We start from the raw sequence: 17543 nt of genomic DNA, 5'->3' as shown, positions 1-17543 counted from the left end.
TTTTTAATTTACTTTCTATGACCTCATTATTTTTCCTTAGAAAATGCAGCTTAGCACAATTCTCTGCTTCATTTTTCAACTGTGGCTGCATTTCACTAAGCCCTGTCCAATAGAAGTTTGATTAGAACATACATATATAGATCAGTAGAGCCACAGGCCTTTGGCCAATCATGTCTACGCTGACCATGATGCCTAATACCATTTGTGGTCTGTTTCTCTCTATTCCCTGTCTATTCATGTGCCCGTCTAAGGTGGCGTCTGAATGTTACTATCATATCTGCTTCCACCACCTTTCTTTGCAGTGCATTTCAAGCACCTACTACTCTCTGTGTAAAAAAAAGTTGCCTCGCAAACCTCCTTTAAACTTTCCCCCTCACTTAGAAAACTAATCAATGTTTCTGCTCTGGTTAGCTATCCAGGAATATGCTGGATTGTGTAGTTATGTGGCCGGGATGGTAAAACTGTGTGGAGTGGTGCATTCTGAGTCAAATAGCCTACCTACACCAACTCTCTTTCGGCAAGTGAAATATGATTTAATGATTGTGCTCAAAGTAAGTGCACTGTTTTGCACTTCAATGAGGTAAATGCAATTGCCTGGTGAAGGAGAGTGAGCATTCGTCCAGAAATAAAGAATAACAAAGATCATGATATGAAACTTGTTTACTACCATGAACTGTGTTAAGCTAAGTCTGCACTATGTGCTCTGGAATTGGAGCAAAACTCGTGTAGTCAATGATATGATTACTAATGCACAAAAGTTCAATATTTTAACTTGGTGTAATCCGTTACAGTAGTTTGCTTTCTTTTACAAATTCTTCAGAAAATAATGATTATTGAATTCTTAATATCAAGACAATTTCTAACAAAGAATGATTCCAAAATTGAAAGCAGAAGAGCAATATCCAGTGTCTTCAAGGAAAATGAGAATTGTGCATATTTATAACTTTTTCCATTAAGTTTCCCTTCATTGCCATGATTTACATGTGTTTCTATTGTGCTGTCATTTATGAGATCCAACTTTGACATTGGAAATGTTTGAATGCATGGCCACATTTTCTCCTGCAGCCCAAGTTTGAGCGTTAGATTTTGTGCCCTAATGATTTCCACTTCATTTGCCTTGGCCACAAGCAAAGTAGAGGAAAATCAGGAATTCTGCAGTAATTTTGCTTGAAAGTATGGAAGTAGAAAAACCAACTCGTAACTATAAGCACTAATTTTGGTTTACGTTATTAGGAGATTCTTCTTTACATAAAGTCATAGTGGAATAAAGCAGAGGAGAAAATAAATCTTCAGTCATTTACAGTAGCTCAAAGACAATTGAATGTTCATTTGGGAATCGAGGATCAGATTTATTCACCATGTACGTATTTACAGTGCAGGGATGGGAGTATAGGTTTCCTCTGCTATCTGAAAATAGAGTGTTCCTATGAAGTCAAGTCAACTTTATTGTCATTTCGACCATAAGCTGCTGATACAGTACACAGTAAAAACAAAACAACGTTCCTCTAGGACCTTGGTGCTACATGAAACAACACAAAAGTACACTAGACTATGTGAGACAGCACAAGGAAGGCGACACTAGACTATGTAAAACAACATTAAAAAACTGCACTAGACTACAGACCTGCACAGGACTACATAAAGTGCACAAAACAGTGCAGGGCAGTACAATAATTAATAAAAAAGACAATAGGCACAGTAGAAGACAAATTACAATATAATAATAAATGATGTAGATGTCAGTCTAGACGCTGAGTATTGAGGAGTCTGATGGTTTGGGGGAAGAAACTGTTGCATAGTCTGGTCGTGAGAGCCTGAATGCTTTGGTACCTTTTGCCAGATGGCAGGAGGGAGAAGAGTTTGTGTAAGAGGTGTGTGGTGTAAATGTCTGTAATAGCAGAAAGAGAGACCCCAATGATCTTCTCAGTTGACCTCACTATCCGCTGCAGGGTCTTGTGATCCGAGACGGAGCAATTCCCGAACCAGGCAGTGATGCAGCTGCTCAGGATGCTCTCGATACATCCTCCGTAGAATGTGGTGAGGATGTGGTGTGGGAGATGGACTTTTCTCAGCCTTCGCAGAAAGTAGAGACGCTGCTGGGCTTTCTTGGCTATGGAGCTGTTGAGGGACCAGGTGAGATTCTCCGTCAGGTGAACACCAAGAAATTTGGTGCTCTTGACGATCTCAATGAAACCTTCCATAAGCCGAAATGGCGTGAAGCGAAGAAGCAATTACCATTAATTTATATGGGAAAAATTTTTGAGCGTTCCCAGACCCAAAAAATAACCTACCAAATCATACCAAATAACACATAACACCTAAAATAACACTGACATATAGTAAAAGCAGGGATGATATGATAAATACACAGCCTACAAAAGTAGAAATAATGTATGTACAGTGTAGTTTCACTTATCAGAATCGGGAAGATTTAGCCAAAGCCAATTTTTAGAAAAAAATCGGCACGTACACGCATGCGCACACACCTGCCCGCGCAAGGCTTCACGGTCATGGTAATCTTTCTTGGGGTAAACACAAGTTTAAAGCCGGTGCCTTTTTTCGTAAAAGTGAAAATCCTCTTCGGATTTCTTTTGGTTAGTGAAAACAGGTACTAATGTAGGTCTTTCATAAAAGCGAGGTGGCGTAAAGCGAACTTTCGTAAAGCGGGGGCACCTGTACTAGATAGAGGGGAGTGGGGTTGGGGCTAACTGAAATGGGTGATCGTATTAACGTCCTGGGGAAGAAACTTTTAAGATGCAATGATCCAATGTTAGAGATATGCTGAAAAGGAGTAAAATGAGATTGAAAGTAAATGATGAAACATATCCCAATAGTTCACAACTCATTGTGGAAGATGATTTTATTGTGGTAATAGAAAAATTACGCTGGCTAGGGAAAGACATTGGAGCAGCAAAGCTACTTTATAAACATGTGGACAATAGTGCTTTGTTTAAAACCTCAGGGCAAAAGTGAGTTAGAGCACACCTATTGGTAGCGTCGCTCTATTAGGCTTTAAAGACCACTCTTAGATGAAAGGTTAGCACTTTTTCAGGAAGATGGTGCCATTAAGTGGCGATTCTTTATGTGCGGCTCCAACGGGAATTATCAAATATTTTTATTTGAAATCCATAGTCGCAGCCATGGGTACCTCAGTAAGCGGCATCAGTTTAGAGCGTTCAAAAAATTTATTGATACTGAAAATCGACAGATGTTGAATGGCAGACTGGGGTCATGAGTGCAGTTCCCCTTTAAGAAAATAGAATCAGGGATGCAGTGCAGGTCCACAGGTGTGATTTAAATGCAGAGCCCTGAGACTTCCACTCTCAACAAACCTGCTGGCAAATGGGAAATCAGCTCACCTCAGAGAAAGATTGCTGTGGAACCAAGGGAACCAATACACTTGCCCAATTTTATATCACCATCAAAACACTTATCCTGCCATCCCACAGCCACACTTTGGAAAGTCAAAAGAAGAGTAGTTCTGCTCCAATTTTATACATGTTTTGAAAGGGAGAATAAAACTACATCTGTGCGAATCCCTGCAGCATCTGGTGACCCTGTGATCTCTGTCTTAGGATAATGTTAGAACATTTTTCAAGGGGGTGAACCCCTGCCAGGTATCAGGCCCTGATGGTAGGGATCTAAAAACCAGTGCCAACTGACTGGTGGGAGTGTTCAAGGACATCTTCAAACTCTCACTGCTGCAGTCAGAGGTACCCATCTGCTTCAAAGGGTGACAATCAACCAGTGCCCAAGCAGAGCAGGGTGAGCTGCCTCAACAACTATCATCTAGTGGGACTCAAATCTACTATAATGAAGTGCTTTGAGAAGTTATTCATGGCTGGAACCAACTCCTGCCTAAGAGAAGACCCAGACTGCTGCAATTTACCTATTGCCACAATAGGTTTACAGCGATGCAATCTCACTGTTGGCTCTCCACTTAGCCCTGGATCACCTGGGCAACAGTAATACCTATTGCAGGCTGCTGTATATCGATCACAGCTCAACATTCAACACAGTCATACCCTTGGTTCAAATCAACAAGCTCCAAAACCTAGGCCTCTGTACTTTCCTCTGCAACTGGATCGTTGACTTCCTCATAGACTGTGGTCTTTATGGATTGGAACTAACATCTCCTCCTCACCGACAGTCAACACTGATGCACCTCAAGGATGTATGCTTAGCACACTGCTCTACTCTCCTTATAGACTGTGTGGCTAAGTACGCTGAAACGGCATCTATAAAATTGCTGACGTCCCAACTATTGTTGGCAGAATTTCAGATGGTGACGAGGCATGCAAGAGCGAGATAGATCAGTTCGTTGAGTGATGTCACAGCAACAACGTTACACTCAACATCATTGAGACCAAGGAATTGATCGTGGACTTCAGGAAAGGAAAGTCAAAGGTACGCGTACCAGTTCTCGTCGAGGGATCAGAAGTGGAGAGGCTGAGCAGTTTCAAGTTCCTGGGTGTCAGTTTCTGTGCTCAACATATTGATGCAATTACAAAGAAGGCACAGCAGCGGCCATATTTCATTAGGAGTTTGAGGAGAATTGTGTCACCAAAGACATGCAGATTTCTACAAATCAGCCATAGAGAGCATTTTAACTACATCACCATCTGGCATGGAGATGCCACTGCACAGGATTGGAAAAAATTGCAGAGAACTTAAACTTAGCCATCGTGGGTACTAGCCTTCCTCCATCCAGGACACGTTCAAAAGGCGGCGTCTCTTTCTGTACTACTCATTTAATTTTATATATTTTATATATAAATGTACTAGGTGTGTGTGAATGTTTGGTATATCTATTCACTGTAATTTTATTATGAACTATTTCAATGTATTGCTGCTGCAAAACAACAAATTTCACAAGATATGCCAGTGATGCTAAATCTGATTCTAATAATACGAATCATAATTTGAAAATGAGTTGACGAAGTACAGCTTTGTCACTCTCAGTTTTGATCAGGGAGAAAGTTAAGTGTGATTTTCCAATAATTTTACTTTAAAATATGAATGGTAGTAAATTAATTATTATTGATGTAGTTGATATGAGTAAATAAAGATGAGGTAAATGTGGAACTACTGATTTTAAAAGTCTACATAAAGCACTTGCCTCCCAGTATCCACCACATTTAAAGAAGTATTATGTGTTAATGAAATACTAATATGACTTTGAATTTGATGCGTATGCTGTCAGAAATTCCTCTTGCATATTAAAAAAGCTCTAAACCTTCATTTTTGTCTGCTTTGTCAAGGCGTGCTAACTTGCCTAATTCTTAGTTATCCAAATGAAATGTGGATTCTATAATCCAGTGTAGATGCTTAATAATTTATTATGTTTGAACTTCTATTGGTAAGTCACCACTAAGAACTTCAAAATAAGAATCGTACTTACAAACTGTGCATTGATCTGCATGTAAGCCTTTTGACTTGGTGTTATTGCTTTAATATTTCTCTGAACTTCGAGGAGACTTTATGCAAGTCCTTGAATCTTTCCTCTGTCTGTCCAGTGATCTGTTCCTGAGACAGATACTGAGGGCTTAAAGTAGAGTATCTTGAGATGCACAACTGAGCTGACTGAGTGTACTCGAGCCGCGATACTGGAGCCATTGGTCTGGGAGAGAACACTGGCAGTGGTTCATATGTCCTAGTGAATTGGGCAGATTTTGTGGAAACAACATTAGTTGTATTTTCCCAATGAATTTGTATGTCTGCAAGGGATATCCTGGGTTTCTGGAGTATATAGGATGGCAGGGATCATTGTTTTATGCCAGCTAGAAGCCTTAATTTTCAAATATCCTTCTGTTCAATTTTCCCAAGGCAATGCTGTTGTACTGCAAGTGGTGTGAGTCTCATGTCTGATGCCTTCCTTTGCTGAGAGGAGATTCCTAAAATACGGAATGTTTTCCAAGGTCTTTTCATGAAATTTTGATTGTCACAGGGCAGATTGGTGAAGGATTTTGTCATGCAGATATTTAGTTTAAGGCCAATCCTCTGATGTGCTTTGGTGAAAGCAGTGACAGTGGTTTGGAGCTCTCGGCAGGCAGAGGCTGCAAATAGCCTGACTTTTGTTGTAGTCAACAGAGAAACAGTAACCGCTATTTATTTCCCATGTTGCTGCTCAGACCTTTGCAGGCCTTAAAAATGGGGATGCCCACTAACGGGGTGCTGATCCTTATATGAGCAGATAACATAGCACCAAGGCTGTTCAGTCACAATGACACATTCTCACTACACCAGGAAGAGTCTAAGAAGTAAAACAACAAGAAATATAAATAATGAAGGTTCTTGGCCTGAAACATCAATTTCTTTATTCTCCTCCATACTCGCTGCCTGTCTTGCTGAATTTCTCCAGCATTTTGTGTGCGAAGCAACAAATATAAATAATGTTTGTATCATTTTACATGAGACAAAATTAGATATTGAGACTTGTAATTGAGATTAAGGAAAAGTACTTAAGTGAAACAAAAACGATCTTTTTTTTTTACAAAACTACATTAATTTCCAATGGAATTTGACTCTGCCGTTTTAATGATTTTAGGGTCACGGTTTGTTCAGCAGTAAATATCACATTATGCCACTACAAACTCACCCACTCTTTTGTTCAGAAGCCATCTTTATTGCAGAACCATTGGATAATTAAATGAATGTCACTCCTATGATTTAGATTTAGAATTCCTTGACAAAAATAGCAATAATGCAAACTGGGTAAGAACATGATAGCTCTCATTGCTACTTCTGCAATTTTCCACTTGGCAGCATGTGCACAGATATCCAGGGTTGTTTCAATGAGTGCTAATAATGCCACAGATAAAATTTTCTTTATAATGTAATATTTTCAATAGAGAACAAAAATTATAATGATGCCAAGATTTCTTCCCATTAAAAAAAAACCTACTTTGCATTTGCAAAAAAGTTGGCATTTTCCCATCGGATAATGAAGATGTTTTGAGATAATAGAACTTAGGTGCAAGATCAGCCATCTTCTTGAAAGGCAGAGCAGAAAGGCTGACTGCTAGTTTGTACACTTATATACTGTGGCTTTTGTTTTCTTATGTTTCAGGTATTTGCAATAATAATGAAAACTGCTGACCTGGAGCAGACAATGAGACTATTAGCTGTCAATTCTAGGGCAAGTAGAGTTAATGAACATCTTAACTGGTCTTGGGTGCCAATTATAAGTCCCCTGTAGGAAAATCCTGTACTCGCCAAGTACTTCCTTGGCTGAGTTTGTATTTTCCCATCTCAAATGCCTCGCAATCATCGAGTGCTGCCAGCGTGTGGGCGTTTCAGTGGAGATGCTCAACAATGTTAGCTGAACTGTTACCCACAAAGGGAGAAGCAAAATATAGATCTTGATGGGAAATTGATTCTACATCTGCAGATAGCTCTGATCAAAGAGCATTTTAATCCTTTTGATGGTGTTGCCTACAGTATGTGGAACACATGATTCATTGTAACTCATTTTAAAATAGTGTGGTATAATTTTTAAAATGAGTGAACTAAAGCTAACATTTCCACAACCACTATGCTATATCATTGTTTAAAACATTAATATAGACAGAACTTTTGCTGCAGAGAATCTCAGAATGTTCCATGTAGCACAAGGTTCAGTATAATTATTCAGTGCATGTGGAGTTCTTATTGCATAGAATTGGCTTGTCCAAATTCTGCTTTAGTATGTCATCATGTTCCCTTATTGTAATCATAGACCCTCTTGGTTGATGTTTCTGTCAGACCCTGGCAGAAAACTTTTTCTTTACCTGTATGACCATTGGATTGTACAGGGGTGTGTATAAAATACTGGCCATTGCATCATATATTTACTTTGTTGCATTTCAAATTTTTAGCTCTTTTAAATTAGGTACTAATTAGGTAGCTACTTCTTAGGTGTTATTTCTTCATGTGTTTTTGCTGATTTTCTTAACTAGTTACCAGAGTTAATGAATGAAGTAATCAGCTGGCTATCCACAATCTGTAATTTATTATCAGATCAAATGTTTTTTTTAACAACAGCCATCCAAATCAAGCCCACCTTATTCCCTGACAAGTCCTAATGCCAATTGCTATTATTTGCTTCATGTACACAGTTCAGTTTGTTTTTGGTATTTCTCTGCATTCAACATTCATATTTTCTTTCTAAGAGACCAGTACTCGGTTTAGTACAGTTAGATATTGATATCATTGGTTTATACCTTAGCTTATTAGTTATGAATTGAAAACTCTTTAAAGTAACTGTAAAGGACAGAGAAACATAGCATACAGCATACATCGTAATTATCCATGCAGGGTTTATTGGTGTCTGTCAGCAGTAGTGGTTTTCTCACCTTCATGTTGAAGATCTAGCTGAGATAGCTAAGGAATTTTTGCACAAATCTCTTAACCTGTTTGTTTCCATATTCTAATACCTTTTACCATGGCAGTTTATTTCTAGTGCAGTAACTTGTTCTCTGTAACATCATGAAATTATGTAAGGCAAAACATAACTATATTATAATAACACTTCCAATTTCTGGCCCATTCTTTGATTTGCAAATTTACAACATGAATTTCAAATTTTAAAAAAACCTTGTTAGTGACAATAGAATAACAGAATTATGTAGTGATTCATAACTCATTTAATGTATTCGACCTGTGTATTTCAATATTTTTGTATTTAATGCTCATCTGTTGGTCAGAAGGCACAATAATTTCAATGTTAATGAGATTCTGCCCATGAGCATTTATTTACCTTAATATATCCTTATCTGCTTCAGGTCATTATCAATGTTGACTTCTTGACAAGCATTTTCCTGATAGTTATTCTATTATTAAAATTACTCAAACATGGAACACCAGTTATTGTCATTATAGATATTAGTATCACTCAGCTTCAGATTTAGGTGAGGGTGAAATGAGCAATATGGTGAATTGCTATGCCTGAAAACACAGAATAATTGTACAATACCTATCACTAGTGTTACAAGATGGGTCTTAAAAATAGAGACATGTGAGACAGTGGACACTGGAAATCAGTTAGAGGAATTTTGCAGGTAAGGCAACATCTGTACAGGGAAATAGTTGATGTTTTGTGTCGAGACCTTTCATTACGACTGGAAGTGCAGAGGGAAGATAGCCAGTGAAGAGAGATGAGAGGAAGGAATGGAGCTAGAGCTGGCTGGTGATAGGTGAATCAAGGTGACAAGGGGTGATTGGCAGCTAGAGGAGGGAAGACTGGAAATAGCCACAGAGGCTGGGAGGTGATAGATGGAGGCAACAAAGTTGCTAACCATGGAATCTAATGGGTAAGAAAGGTGCACGGAACTAAATAAGGGAGGTTGGGTGGTGGGAGGAGGATGTCAGTGTGATGAGCAAAGGGAGTGGGTGGAAGAGGAGAAAGAGGCTGGGTGATATGGAGCTGTGGGATATTGTGCTGTATGTTTTCTATGTTTCTATCAGGAGAAAAGAGAAAAGGACAATAAGGAGAGCATTTTACCTAAAATAGAAGACTTTATTATTCACAAACTCAAGAAAAACTGCTGCAGATGCTGAAATCCAAGTAGCACACACAAAATGCTGGAGAAACTCAGCAGCAGTTGATGTTTCAGGCCAAGACCCTTCATCAGGACTTTGGCTTACGATGTTGTGCATAATTAATTAAAGTAAGGAAGCCTAATCCCTCCTACCTGTACATTGTCCATATCCCTCCTTTTTCTGCATACTAATGTAGCTACCTTAAAGCCTTGTAAATGCCTCTATTATACCTGCCTTCACCACCATTCCAGGCACCCACCACTCTGTGTGAAAATAAACTTCTGATGCACATCTCCTTTGAACTTTCCCCCTCTCACCTTAATGCGTACCTTCTAGAATCAGACAATTCAAAGCTCAAAGTACATTTATTAGCAAAGTATGTATGCAGTATACAACGCTGAAACTTGTCTTCCCCACAGCCGGTCACGAAACAGTTTGACCTTGGATAAAGGATCTTGGCCTGAAATGTCAACTGTAATTTCCCCTTTTGATGTTGCCTAACCTACCGAGTTCCTCCAGTAGTTTGTTTTTTGACAAAATACTTGCAGTCTGAAAAATAGCACAAGATCAGTCTAGCAAATTGTAAATGCCTTTGATAAGTATTTTAAAACAAATATTTCTAATTTTATAATTAAATAGGAACAGCTTCTTCCAGTCTGCCATCAGATCTCTGAATGGACAATGAACCCACATATACTACATTATTACTTTTTTTGCTCTCCTTTTGCGCTATTTATTTAATTTACTTTATATGTTTTTAAATTGCAGTTTATAGTTTATTAATATGTATTGCAATGTAAAACAAATTTCATGGTATACTGTACGTCAGTGATATTAAACCTGATTCCAATTCTGATTCATGTAATTCTAAACAATTAGATGGATTTAGAATATTAGATTTACAAACAGAACGCCCATCTACATGGTTGGACTGTTCTCCCATCAGATAGGTTAACTGAGGATGTTCAAATTGACTTCCGCTTTAGCAGAATGCAAGATTTTAGTTTTGCATGCCAAATTACATAGAGTTGTATTCTCTTAATTGTATTTGTTGGATTCAGGGTAGAGGTCAGCTGGTTGGCCATGTATTCTGGATAAAGATTCTATCAGTTGTCTGCTCCGACTCCTCAATCCTGTAGTACCATCCTACATGGTGCAATTGAATCTACCCTGAATAGTTTCTTTCATCTGATTACAGATTAATTTCAACCACATATCTGTTAATCAGAAGAAACAAACTGCCCAATCTGCCTAACTAACAACAGAGCATGTTTTGAATACTGATGAATTACAGATCCTCTTGATGATAAAAGGTATAGAGCTTCAAAATGCATTTTTTCTAAAATGGAGTTTGTCCAAATACTTGATTACAGTGGTTGAGTAGAGAAGGTATCGTTTGCAGGTAAATGATGCCTCTTAATTATCTAAGTTCAAATATCACCCCCCTTTACTGTAGCCAAATGAAAATATATTAACAGGATATGCAGAAATGAGATTAGGAGGGAATGTGAAAATTCAGTAAGTATTGTCAGAATTAAATTAAAATGTGTGATGCATACCTGTAAAATGTGGTTAATTGATTCTTTCGGAATATGATGCCAGTGAATGAAAGTTGCCCTTATGTACTAACATAAAGCTGTAGTTTTCAAATTATATTAATATTTCCACCTCTCCCCACACTCTCTACCCTCCCCTTCCCATTTTTTGAAATATACAGTATAAGCAAGCTATTCATTTCTTAGCAGTTGCTAAAAAATCACAAAGTATTTTTGGTCTGTATGAAACTATTGTCATCTCTCTGAATGCAGCCTGTTTTTTTTTTGCCCCCTCCTAATAGAGTGCATACCGCATAACTGGAATGACGTTTCTGGCCTGCTGAAAACGGAAGGAACAAGAAGCTTGTTGTTACTGAAACAAGGCTCTGCCAGTACACTGTGTACCTGTGTTTGTGTGCGTTGGGTGAGCAGTTGTGACAATTCACTGACCTGCACATTACCATCAATCCCGTTTACTTGTCTGAATGTTTTAGTCAATTAAAGCCAGATGGATAGGTGCACAGATTACTAGCTGCCAGTTGTGTCCATTTGTGTTATATTGATCAAACTGAATGAAATCATTGTTGCCCAAGTACTTGTAAGGAGTAATTTTTTGCATTTGTACTCACTGTAAATCCTCATCCACATCAAGAATATTTGGGTACACAGCCAACAGGGTTGTGAAGCCAGTAGATTACTTTTATTCTAATTTAAATTCAAAATGTTTATTTCTGAATGATACTGTTTGATTTCAAAGTTCCCTACAATTACCCAACTGAAGAAAAACTGTCAGGTTTATAAAAAGAGTGACCAACTTTTGAAAAAATTATAATTTTGCATGATAACAGAATTTTTCTGTAATAAGGCAAAGTTAACTCTTAGTTAAGTGATCTGTCAATTTCAAGGAACTATTATTGTCAAGTTTTTGCATTTTAAAAAGCATGTAGAAATACTGACAATCTGAAAGCCTCTTAGTTTTCCATATTTGCATGTATAAACAATGAAAATTTTGAAATCAGTGTGCAAGGTCTACAAAAGTCAGGATTGCTATAGAAGGGCGTTGAAGAAGATGGGAATTAAATATCTCATTGTCACCAAATGTGTGTTGTGTTTTTCTTATTCTCATGTTTGTGACTCCATAGTGTTTCTACAAATGGCTATTAAAATCCAGTGTGTAGAATTCAAACTTTTTAAATAAACTTTTGATAATTGCAAATGTTTTATTTACAACTAGTATTTCATAATAGATCTTGAGAAAAGGAAGAGTACTGTAAGGAGTTTCTCAACACCGTTATCTGGACACATTTGACTAAGTTGGTATTGGTGGGGGTGGAGAACCTCAGATATATAGTTATCCCAACTCCTTGACAAAAACAGCAGCAGCATCGGTATATATAATTGCGGGGGGGGGGGGGGGCCACAGTAAGTCATAAAAAATTTCTTATCAAAATTAAAAAAGTTAAAAATAAATTTATTCATTTTCTTGCAGGCATTCACAGTACAACAAAGAAATACAATAGAATCATTGATAAACGACCAATGTGCAACCCATTAAAATGTGGAATTTTGTGTAAATCTATGACGACATAAATAATGCCATATTAAAGTCATATCTTGGCACTTTTGATAGTCAACATTTTGGAGCCTGATCTTGACACATGGATGGTGGCAAGGTGCCAAAGTGGCAGCCATCACCAATGCAAGGAAATGAGATAATCAAAAAAGAAAACCCTCTGAGAAGTATTGAATTTCTAAAGGTCTTGCCTGTAGCTGCATTAGACAGTGCAGGTCCAACCCTATTACCAACATGGCATTCCCTTTTCTTCGTTGTGGTGCCAGTAACAGAAGTTTCATACAAACAGCTTTCGCAGGGAAGACAGTTAAAGATTGCTTCTCTGACCTATCCTATCAATGGCTTTGGGCACCTGTATCAATTGTGGTTGATGACTTGATAATCACAGTTTCTTACTCTCTGGAATCTACTATTATTGCCCAAACCACACGTTCATACAATGTCTAATTGATTGAACAGCATGCCTTTCTTGATATAAATTAATACCATGGATTTAAGTAATTAAATAGCACTGTCAAAATGTCCAGCTGACATACGTAATTTGGAATAAAACAGAGGAGAATAGTGATAGACTGAGGAAACCAACAGCGCCCAGCACCGATAAATTTTTGGGTAATGGAGTCAGCATAAAATCATGACTTTGAGTAATAGATCAGCCACGCACGGTCTGGAATCATGGAGTGATAAATGGCATTATCATTTTTGTGTTCCAAAGAAGGTAAAGCGACAAATAAAATTACATGCAAAAATAATGCAGCCATGTACTTCAAGAGAAGAGACAATATAACAAAGGTAACAATTCTCAAGGGAAGCTTAAGTTAAAGTTCAAGCTTATTGTGGTATAGAATAACCAAACAAAACAATGTTCCTCTGGCCACGGTGCACCCATGCAACATATATGACACACATGTAGAACAGAGTTTTATAGAGGTGCAGCATTACCTCACAGCTCTTGAACCCAATGCCCCAATTAGTGAAGGCCAACAGACCATATGCCTCCTTAATGACCCTATGATCTTGTACAATAATTTTGAGGGAGCCAAGGACATTGACCTTAAGATTCCTCTGTTCTTCCACATTGCTAAGAAACCTGTCATTCACCCTGTACCAACACACACAAAATGCTGGTGGAACGCAGCAGGCCAGGCCGCATCTATAGGAAGAAGTACAGTCGACGTTTTGGGCTGAGACCCTTCGTCAGGACTCCGCACCAATGACCCCTTTTTAAACACTTCTTCAGCAAGGACTCTCCCACCCCCTCCGATGACCCCTTTTTAAAGGTTTTTAAATTCACTCCGTACTCTGCCTTCAAGTTTGAGCTTCCAAAGTGAATCATTTCACACTTTATTGGATTGAACTCCCTTTGCCACTTTTCATCCTGTCAATTGCCTATTGTAACCCATGACAACCTTCTACACTATCCACAACACCACCAACGTTTGTGTTATCTGCAAACATACAAATAAAAAAACTCATCCTTCCACTTCCTCATCATTTATAAAAATCACAAAGAGCAGAGGTCCCAGAATGGATTCATGTAGAACACCTCTCGTCACAGCCATCCACGCAGAATAGCCCCTGCCTTCTGTGGGCAAGCCAATTTTGAACCTACACAACCAAATTTCACTGGACCCCATGTCTCCTGACTTTCTGAACAAGGCTGCCAGAGTGAACCTTGTTGAATGCCTTACTAAAATCCATTTACAACACATGTACTGCTTTATATTCATCAATTTGTTTTGTCTCTTCCTCCAAGAATTCAATCAGACTCATGAGGCCTGACTTGCCCCTCACAAAGTCACGCTTATATCCCTCATCAGACCATGCTTCTTCAAATGCCTGCAAATCCCGTCTCTAAGAATTCTCTTCAATAGTTTGATATATTTATTTATTTATTGAGATACAGTGTGGAATGGGTCCTTCTGGCCCTTCGAGCTGCACCGCCCAGTAACCTACCCTCCCCCCCCCCCCATTTAACCCTAGCCTAATCACGGGACAATTTACAATGATCAACTAACGCATCAACTTTGGGCTGTGGGAGGAAACCGGAGCAATTGGAGGAACTACACATGGTTATGGGGAGAACGTACAAACTCCAGCTAGAATTGAACCCGGGTCGCCAGCATGCTAACGCATTCTGCCATCTACTACACTACTGTATAGCTGTATGAGTCATTGGAAAAAGCATGTGAGATCATGTGCTTTATTAATAAAAGATAAGGGCATAACAAAAGAGTTAATATAATAAGATATTGTGGCCAGTTCTGGTTCCAACACTTATGAAAGAAAATGAAGACTTAAAGTGGCTGAGAAATGATTCATTAAAATAGTTTCAAATAAATCTGAAGAATCTGGATTGTTCTTGGAGAAGAGGTAGTTAAGGGAAGTCACAGTAGGTATCTTATAAGGGTGAAGGGTCAAGATAGATTGGACACGTTCTCATTTGTGGGAGGTCCAGAACCACAGAAGACAGAGTTGTGGAGAAGTAAGTAGTTCCCATTAAGAATGACTTACCTAACAGGATGGTGGAGGCACATTGAGCTGTGGTTATCAAAGGAGAAACAGTCCCCAGCAGCAAGGCCTTAAATGAAATGACAAAAATGAAATAAAATAAAAAGATAAAACTCTTCAAAGCTAACAAAATACAATAGCTAAATAATTAAAAAAACATTAGGGCAAATACAAATAACTAAATATTGCCATCTTTCTTCTCCACAGCCATACAATCCCCATTGAAAGCAATGAGCTCTAGCATCCTCCAGTCCAACTTGATAACCGGATCCAAGAGCAGAGACCCCAGTGTAAATACTGCAGTTTCATAGCAAGTTCCTGCTTTGCCGTTGGATTCCATGCATGTCCCACAGCGGCAGTGCAGTGTAGCTGGGAAATCACAGAGCTCACCCAGTGAGTTTAAGACTTCCTCATTTGTGTGGGAGTTCTGAAACTTGGCAGAACTTACACTGAGAAATGCCTGTAGTTCCATACGGAATTGCCAGCAAAAGCCAAGCCAATATTTTTGCCAGAAGTAAACATGGTCCTATTAGCTGTTCTTGAAAAAATTCCCAGTCCTATTGTGTTCAAAGTAAATAGTTCATCCAATCAAAGCTATTGACACCCCATAAGCAATCATCACAAAGTTAGTTCAATAACTCATATCCTGATTGTTTAACATAGTTAATTGACATATTAATTTTTTCCTGATGTTACAAGAAGCTCCAGCTTCCAGGATTTAGTTGCTCAAACTCTCCAGAGTATGGATAGCTGACATGGCCCCCTTTAAGGGTTCAGGACAGTCCCACTAATTGGCAATCATGTTTTGGACAGCAAGAATTGAGTATTTAAAGAGTACCTAAAGTAAGGTTCAGTGTTCAATTAAAAGCCTAACTAGAGATATTGTCTAGCAACACACATCAAGGTTGCTGGTGAACGCAGCAGGCCAGGCAGCATCTCTAGCAAGAAGTACAGTCGACGTTTCAGGCCGAGACCCTTCGTCAGGACTAACTGAAGGAAGAGTTAGTAAGAGATTTGGAAGTGGGAGGGGGAGGGGGAGATCCAGAATTATAGGAGAAGACAGGAGGGGGAGGAATGGAGCCAAGAGCTGGACAGGTGATTGGCAAAGGGGATATGAGAGGATCATGGGACAGGAGGCCCGGGGAGAAAGACAGGGGGGGGGGATCCCAGAGGATGGGCAAGGGGTATAGTCAGAGGGACAGAGGGAGAAAAAGGAGAGTGAGAGAAAGAATGTGTGTCTAAAAATAAATAACGGATGGGGTACGAGAGGGAGGTGGGACATTAGCGGAAGTGAGAGAAGTCAATGTTCATGCCATCAGGTTGGAGGCTACCCAGACGGAATATAAGGTGTTGTTCCTCCAACCTGAGTGTGGCTTCATCTTTACAGTAGAGGAGGCCGTGGATAGACACGTCAGAATGGGAATGGGATGTGGTATTAAAATGTGTGGCCACTGGGAGATCCTGCTTTCTCTGGCGGACAGAGCGTAGGTGTTCAGCAAAGCGGTCTCCCAGTCTGCGTCGGGTCTTGCCAATATATAGAAGGTCACATCGGGAGCACCGGACGCAGTATATCACCCCAGCCGACTCACAGGTGAAGTGTCGCCTCACCTGGAAGGACTGTCTGGGGCCCTGAATGGTGGTAAGGGAGGAAGTGTGGCACTTGTTCCGCTTACAAGGATAAGTGCCAGGAGGGAGATCAGTGGGGAGGAATGGGGGGGACGAATGGACAAGGGAGTCGCGTAGGGAGGGATCCCTGCGGAAAGCAGAGGTGAGGGGAGGGAAAGATGTGCTTAGTGGTGGGATCCCGTTGGAGGTGGCGGAAGTTATAGAGAATAATATGTTGAACCCGGAGGCTACTATAAGCCTACTGACTCTCACAGCTATCTGGACTATTCCTCTTTTCACCCTGTCTCTTGCAAAAATGCCATCCCCTTCACGCAATTCCTCCATCTCCGCCGCATCTGCTCTCAGGATGAGGCTTTTCATTCCAGGACGAGGGAGATGTCTTCCTTTTTTAAAGAAAGGGGCTTCCCTTCCTCCACCATCAACTCTGCTCTCAAATGCATCTCCCACATTTCACGCACATCTGCTCTCACTGCATCCTCCCGCCACCCCACTAGGAATAGGGTTCCCCTGGTCCCCACCTACCACCCCACCAGCCTCCGGGTTCCAACATATTATTCCCCGTAACTTCCGCCACCTCCAACGGGATCCCACCACTAAGCACATCTTTCTCTCCCCCCCCCCCGCTTTCCGCAGGGATCGCTCCCTACGCGACTCCCTTGTCCATTCGTCCCCCCCCATCCCTCCCCACTGATCTCCCTCCTGGCACTTATTCTTGTAAGCGGAACAAGTGCTACACATGCCCTTACACTTCCTCCCTTACCACCATTCAGGGCCCCAGA

The 17543-nt window shown here is 39.8% G+C and overlaps 1 protein-coding gene and 1 long non-coding RNA gene across 7 annotated transcripts in view; one reads left to right on the top strand and one right to left on the bottom strand.

The window, feature by feature from the left end:
• supt3h (SPT3 homolog, SAGA and STAGA complex component) overlaps window positions 1-12220 on the top strand; it is a 426895-nt gene extending 414675 nt beyond the window's left edge. For all 6 annotated transcript variants that reach the window (XM_072251458.1, XM_072251463.1, XM_072251459.1 and 3 more), the window contains one exon: window positions 11357-12220. In XM_072251458.1, coding sequence (XP_072107559.1) covers window positions 11357-11398 — 42 coding nt within the window. In that variant the 3' untranslated portion in view covers window positions 11399-12220. The remainder of the gene's footprint in view (window positions 1-11356) is intronic.
• A 2922-nt stretch (window positions 12221-15142) lies between these two features.
• The window catches only part of LOC140194070 (uncharacterized), a 142357-nt gene continuing 139956 nt past the window's right edge, over window positions 15143-17543 (bottom strand). The window contains exon 3 of the long non-coding RNA XR_011885027.1: window positions 15143-15208. This is a non-coding gene — a long non-coding RNA (uncharacterized lncRNA). The remainder of the gene's footprint in view (window positions 15209-17543) is intronic.

This window comes from Mobula birostris, chromosome 2 (assembly GCF_030028105.1).
Source record: "Mobula birostris isolate sMobBir1 chromosome 2, sMobBir1.hap1, whole genome shotgun sequence".
In the NCBI taxonomy this organism is placed as follows: domain Eukaryota; kingdom Metazoa; phylum Chordata; class Chondrichthyes; order Myliobatiformes; family Myliobatidae; genus Mobula; species Mobula birostris.
This window is presented reverse-complemented; position numbering and strand designations above follow the sequence as displayed.